Genomic DNA, 7,053 nt, shown 5'->3' on the forward strand with positions numbered 1-7,053 from the left:
TGTACTCATTACATGGTCATATAAGTAGTTACTGAAAATGGATTTTGTTTTCGCTATAAACAATAACCTCCATTGCACTCGCTACTAGGTCCATATACCAGCAGCTCCAAATACGAATAAAATTTTATTACAAAATTTCCTTTGGATGCACTTCTGTAATATCAGAGAGCAACGATTACATTACAAATACAAAAGGGACTAAACAGTCTTCAATTGCAATATATTGATTCTTAATAAAACAAGAATACTATGAGCATTCATTGTTAGTTAAACTAATCACCTTGCTATAATGTTTATAAGATCTTCGATATCAAAACCTTTAAATGAGAAGAACAGCGAAGATTAAGGCGAGGATTGTAGACCCAGTTGATTTGACACCGACACCTTCAAATGCTGTGACTGATTGAACTGAACTCAATTCGCTTGTAGCTGATAAAGCGCTAGTAGCAGAGGTATTCTTCTCAGCCTCCCCAGCTGTTTCAGATTCAACAGAAGCTTGAGTTGTCTTCTTAGCGCCTTCAGCAACAGTAGTAGCACCTTCAGCACCAGTAGTAGCACCTTCAGCACCAGTAGCACCAGTACTGGTCTTAGTTACACCAGTTTTCTGAGTTGCATTAGTAACTGTTGTTGCACCGTAAGTAGTATATGTCGTTGCGGCCCCTTTAACTGTGGTGGTCAAAACAGTGACATCTGTGGTCTTTAACACCTCACTGCATAGGTTTTCAGAACAGGATGTCACAGTTATAACAGTAGTGCTTGGATTTGGTGACTCTGTTGGACAGTAAGTGGTGTAAGTAGTAACTATACCTGAAACAGTCTCGGTTACAACAGTAACTCCGGTGGTCACATCCATTGTAGAGCAGACGTCATTGCTACACGATGTTACTGTAATAACAGTAGTAGACTCTTGCTCCTTGGTGATTGTTGAGGTGCTGTTGGCGTAAGATGTCAAAGACTCCGAAGAGGTAAACGAGGCACTTGAATCACCGGAGGTGGAAAGCTCAATGGTTGAAGAGTCAGAAGATGAGGCAGCAGATGAGGCAACGGAGGAATCAATAGATGAAGAATCAGACTCATCATCAGATGTGATAGTACTGACAAGAACCCAGGTTTGCTCGGCTCTCTTCACAAGTCTTTCATCTGGTGAGGTAATAACCAAGCGTGCAGTAGAAGTCCATGATGACCCAGACTCAATGTCACCTCCAAACTGAATCTCCAATACATCAGATTCAGCAATTTCAGAGTCCAATGAAATAATAATAGAATCTGGTGTCACATTGATATTAGCCGTAGAAATATCTTCATTGTTCACCCTCACAGATGCATCAGTGTAAACAAACGAGCCAGCGGACCCATTTCCAGAAACTTGAAGATCAACTGAAGACCATGGTCCGAGTGTTCCTGGAATTCTCAAAGTCCAATCAGGGGCACCGGAGTCCAGGATACCAGATAGAACTGGTTCTGAAGTTGGTGTTGAAGTGCTATCAGCGGTAGAGTCGGTGGACTCAGTGGACTCAGTGGACTCAGTGGACTCAGTGGACTCAGTAGACTCAGTAGACTCGGCGGACTCGGTGGACTCAGTAGACTCAGTAGACTCAGTGGACTCAGTGGACTCAGTGGACTCAGTAGACTCGGTGGACTCAGTAGACTCAGTGGACTCAGTAGACTCAGTGGACTCAGTAGACTCAGTGGACTCAGTGGACTCAGTAGACTCGGTGGACTCAGTAGATTCAGTAGACTCGGTGGACTCAGTAGATTCAGTGGACTCAGTAGATTCAGTGGACTCAGTAGACTCAGTGGACTCAGTGGACTCACTAGACTCGAGTGCTGATTCAATGCTGCTGTAGGAAGATTCTTCCGACGTGGAAGAACTCTCTAAGTCAGAAGAGGAATCTTCACCAGGTCTAAATTCAACAACAGTGTAGGTCTCATTTTGGTGATCACACCAGCTTTCGTAGTACACCGCTCCACCACTAGGAACACAAACATCATAACCTCCTTCAGGAAGGTTCAAGAACGAAAGTGGCCAATTGGATGTACAACTATAGGCAAACAAATACTTCACACCTTTTCTCGTCACAAAGAATGTTGCAGTTGTGGTGACAGGGTGATTTCGACTTTGAGCGCTATAGAACCCACCTTCCTTAAGGTTAACATACAAGAAGGATTCCGCCTCCAAAGCCCCTGACATATAAGTGGTGCTCGTTAACAATAGAATGTCGGTAACTTCAGTCTGATCTTCTGTGAAGTTCAAGAAGCCCCATGTTCTATAGCTTTTCACAGGTGAGTTCAACACAGACCATGATGTGAAGACAACTTCAAAGTCCTCTTCAACCTGCATGGTACTTACCGTTGTGTAACAATCAGTACTGTTCAGACCGGCGGTGTAGCTGTATGTGTATGACAAGTCAGTTGTCACAGTATAAGTCTCAGCGGTGTAAGTTGTGTCTGTCAGAGTGTTACTACCAGTCCATGAACTGGAGCTGGACGTGGTTGGTGTTGTGGAGGTAGAAGAGGTGCTAGTCGTTGAAGTAGTCGTCGTTGATGTTGTAGAACTCGATTCTGTAGAACCCGATGCTGTCGAAGTAGTTTCGCAACCGCCGGTATAATCACATGCATTAGCGCCAGTGTCGATGGTATAAACATCAGTTAAGGTAGTTGAACATCTCATAGTTCCAGTAGGCTCAGTGGAGAGAGTGGAACAAGCTGCCAAAGCAGAAGAGGCATAAGGTCCATAGTACTTCCATAATGTCCACCCACAGTTCATACAACTTGCGTAGTAGGTATTCAACTTCGAGTCAGAAGCACAAAGACATGTGGTGTTATATGGACCAGCATAGCTGTTTGTTGTATTCAAAGTACAGTCACTACCGCCGATAATCATCAAACCACAAGCAGCGTGACAGCCAAGTGTAGCACAGTCATCTTCGGAAGCGGCAAGAGCATAAGCTTCAGGGTCTGGATGGGCGATTGCAACAGCTTCAGCATAGGCTTCAGCATAAGCTAAAGCAGCCCCGGCTGCGGCGGGAACAGCATTAGCCCAAGGAAGAGAGTCAGCAATGGCTTTGGCATCTGGTGTTGCAACAGCAATAACAGAGGAAGCTATTGCTAAAATAGCAACAAATAAACGAGTGGATGACCTCATTGATCGTTTGGCCTTTGTCTATGAGGGACGGACTCTTGTAGCCACACGAATGACTGTGGGTGGGAAACAGACAATATATACATGTTTTCGAGTATCCGTATGAGGATGCTCTAAGCTGACACTTCATATCTGTCAATCGGCAAAAATCCTCTTCCATCACTAGACTGTCAGCTGTGGTAATACATGAAGGGTGTAAGAATCTATCCAATCACAGCCCCGGAGACATTATACAAACATGGTACACCCATTTTCTCTCAATACTTGTTGACATGGAGAAACCGGTGATTATGCATCGGAAGCTTCACAAACCTAATAAGAGCCCTTCTTCATGCTTTTTTGTTACAGCTGTCTATGATTACTTCAAGAATGTGCACCCCTAAAAGTGACCTTGGTGCGTCTGCGGTGGAAAGGCGGCCCTACACTATGTCAAAAAAGGTTTGTAAGTTACTCCCAATCGGTACATAGAGTTTGCCCAAGGTGCATTTCGCTGGAAAACAGAATACGGATTAAATAACGGGAACCAAATATGGAGAAGGTAACCGAAATACACCCATGCTCACAGAGAAGCGATGCACTGTAGATGAAGACCACCAGGTGACCGTCAAGTTGTATTTCACCAAAAGTTAATGGGTTCAATTAGTATATTTAAGGCTTTAGTAGAGGTATAAAATTCCGTCACTTAGAAGTGCTATGCATACTGAGTGCATGGAATGCGTGGTGACGTGGGCTTTTGCTATATTGTAATCACCCGCTGATCTTCAGCTCCCTGATGAAACTTACAGTTCATATCATCATAAGCCCCTCCGATGTTTCCGCAACCATTCACACCCTGATAGTTTTCAATTATGTGATGAACCATGATGTGTGTTATATCATCTTGATGCCAATCTAATTGTATACCATAACAGTAACTGCTGATGGCTAAGTATACAATATCTCTTGGCTGTTACGCACTAACGAAAGCCGAGGCACTGTACCTGTGTGTTCATCCTCCTAAAAATTGAAAATTTTGTACTATTGTCCTAACTTAGTTCGCTAAGGATGGAAAAGTTTGTAATCTTGGAGGTGTCGATCAGGTCATGTACACCCTGGTCGGTAGAGTTGCTAAAGCCCTATGTAAATGTGACTGTACATCTACAGAAACCTCCGAGAAATACGGAACCCACACACCTTACGATAGAATTGGGTGTTTCTTTAACCATACGTACGGTTTGCTAACTTTATCAAGATTCACATCCGCATTAGTACCCACCATTGGAGGTGTGTTCTGAGCTCTATTTTTACCATAGTTTCCTCTCTCTCGGTCTTTATGCTTTGACATACTTCAATCAATAGCGCATCAGGGGAGGAAAGGTGGGGGTGCCGCTATGGTTACTACCGTAATGGAATGATTCATATTCACACATAAATCTTCTTTCCCTTCAGACATGACGTATCTTGAAATTTTAATTTGAAATAAAGAAACAAAGGAATCAAATCATCAACCATTGAATAGTCAAATAGTACGGCAGTTTACGGTTCTTTAATTTTTAGTATTATTTGATGCAATTGCAGTGTGTGTTGATCAATAATGTAGCGGCACTATGTACACCACATGTATATATATGTTTTGATGATGCTAATCTCCGAGCTCTGTACACCTATTTGATATCAAGAATACTTTTCAATTTATGTGTACTGCTCTTTAAGACACCCAGGAGGAGTTTCGATTTACACCAACTCAATTCAATTATTGCCGGTCACCTTATCCTGAAATATTTGAAATAGGGCTTTTACATGCTCAATAGTCAGAGATCTTTACACCCTGAACAAGTAAGTTTTACTACGGGAAGATATCGGCCAATTATGCAGATATTGCTTAGCACTTTTCTTAATGTGCTCCTCACGGGTTAGCTTATAGTTTCCAAGAATAATGATCTCACTGGATATTACGCACTGAACAACTGAACAGTTATGAGAAGTTCCTTTCCACTTATAAGTGGGAGCTAAAAGTTACTAGTAATACGAAGTAACGACAATAAGATAACTCTTAATTAATATGATGTGAAAATACAAGATAAAGAGGTTAGCTCATAAGAACTTAGAAAAGAGGGAATACAAGGGTCGAAAGACTCCCTTTAAGACGATCGTAAAGAAACACTGCAATCTTCTGGGTATATGATTGGAGTTGTTATAACACCCCCCCCCCCAAAAAAAAGGGTGTAATAACTGTAGGGTGTTGCAGTCGTTGATAAATTAGGAAACCAAGTCCGAAGTTTGAATATCACATCATATGTGAAGTTGAACATTTTACCAGTTTTGCTTCACACCCAGAAGTATGAAAACCAATCTATTAGATCAATTATATCAATTCTATCAAATATGAACCTGTTACTGATTTGAAGAGCTTGTAATTGATGAGGTGCTTCATTCTAATGCTTTTCTTATTACGACTATGAACCATATACGAGAGCTGCCTTTTCCGGGATGATCTTCATATAAGCGCCGACATGTCATGAGTGTTAATGCAGGAGATCACAGTGTACAACCAATAGAGAAGTACGAGGGTGCCTAGATTATCCCTATTGTAAATTAAAGGTACACGTTTTGGACACCCAATTCTCATGTTTCTCAAAGATACAAAGCGATTGAGAAGTCTCATTTCGCCTATATAAAGGATACAAAAGTCCACTAGTTTCCTTGATATATCCTACATTATTCAATTCCAATTCAACAATCACCAACTTAAAGCTATCTTCTCAACAATGTTCTCTTTCAAAGCAATTTCAACTCTAGCCTTCAGCTTGGGTCTCATTCAGGCTAAATCACTTCCAATGGCAGACGCTATACCAGCCGCTAAAGCAGCCGCTGATGCGTATGCTGAAGCCTACAGTGAGGCAATTGCACTGGGTTACCCAGAGCCGGAAGCCTTTGCTCTGGCTGCTTCTGCTGATGACTGTGCCACTTTCCAGTGCCATGCTGTTTGTGGAACAATGATTATTGCTGCTCAAGGCTGTTCATATGACGGCACTTCTTTCACTGGTCCTTACCTTGAGAATTGTCTCTGTTCTGATCCTGATTCAACTTTCATGGATAACTACAATGCTTGTATGGATTGTGGTTGGACATTGTGGAAGTACTACGGTCCTTACCTTACCGCTGGTCTTGAGCAGTGTCAAATTGACGTCGGGACTTCAACCGACATTGCTACCGAGCCAACTGGTACTTCAAGATGTTCTACAACATTGAGCAGCAGTTACTCTTTGGATCCTAACATCAACTACAGCACATACTTGGCATGAGTGTTACAAAGTGCCTTTTTTTTTTTGTTTTTTTTATATAAGTTTTATGCAATCCATATTTTAAACAACAAGAAAAGACTACCCTTGTAGTACATTGATGAGCTGATAGTCTTACTCCAAAGATCTTTCAGTCTTTCAGGTCTCAATTTCTTTACAAGACCAATCATGATCATACCTTTCTGTGCTCTTTAGAGACAGAACAGAGTTAGTGATTTTAGAAGAGCATGAATGCACTCGGGTGTGTGTGTCTTACTGAGATGCAGCGAGACACCTGATGAGGATGTTGCGCGCGGCGTTGATTACGCGGTCGGCAGAGAGGTTGCACGAGGCACAGGGGAACGGGCTGTTGGCCAGAGGAGCGTGCTGTTGGCCAGAGACGGTATGTTTTATTGTCCCGTAGCCAGCGCGTGTCTTGCTCGTGTGCTCTTCAGTCATCCTCGAGAGGCGTGTCCCCGTGAATTGGCATTTGAAGGCCAAACGCTAGTGGATTAGGGAGAAACAAGATGAACTGGAGGACAAGATGTGACAATTTACGGGTGTTTTTTGGGTAGATGTCGATGAAGTCAGCGATGCGTTTGGCGGTAACATGCGTGCGCGCGCAAGGTGGTAAAGACACGCGCCTTCCGG

General features: G+C 42.6%; 3 protein-coding genes across 3 annotated transcripts; 1 reads left to right on the top strand and 2 right to left on the bottom strand.

Annotated features, from left to right (window-relative positions):
- Window positions 1–202: 202 nt before the first annotated feature.
- CYBJADRAFT_187389 (uncharacterized protein) lies at window positions 203–3,464 on the bottom strand. The gene has a single exon (XM_020217260.1). The coding sequence runs from the start codon at window positions 3,143–3,145 to the stop codon at window positions 320–322; it is 2,826 nt and encodes a 941-aa protein (XP_020067724.1). The 5' UTR covers window positions 3,146–3,464; the 3' UTR covers window positions 203–319.
- Window positions 3,465–5,505: 2,041 nt separating this feature from the next.
- Window positions 5,506–6,498, top strand: CYBJADRAFT_170053 (uncharacterized protein). The gene has a single exon (XM_020216048.1). The coding sequence runs from the start codon at window positions 5,890–5,892 to the stop codon at window positions 6,424–6,426; it is 537 nt and encodes a 178-aa protein (XP_020067725.1). The 5' UTR covers window positions 5,506–5,889; the 3' UTR covers window positions 6,427–6,498.
- Window positions 6,443–6,929, bottom strand: CYBJADRAFT_170054 (uncharacterized protein). Its single transcript, XM_020216049.1, has 2 exons — window positions 6,680–6,929; window positions 6,443–6,612 (listed from the first exon to the last, which is right to left on the bottom strand). Exons 1-2 carry the CDS (start codon window positions 6,859–6,861, stop codon window positions 6,471–6,473), a joined length of 324 nt encoding a protein of 107 aa, XP_020067726.1. The 5' UTR covers window positions 6,862–6,929; the 3' UTR covers window positions 6,443–6,470.
- Between the last annotated feature and the right edge of the window lie 124 nt (window positions 6,930–7,053).

The sequence above is a fragment of the Cyberlindnera jadinii genome (assembly GCF_001661405.1).
Source record: "Cyberlindnera jadinii NRRL Y-1542 unplaced genomic scaffold CYBJAscaffold_29, whole genome shotgun sequence".
NCBI lineage: Eukaryota > Fungi > Ascomycota > Saccharomycetes > Phaffomycetales > Wickerhamomycetaceae > Williopsis > Williopsis jadinii.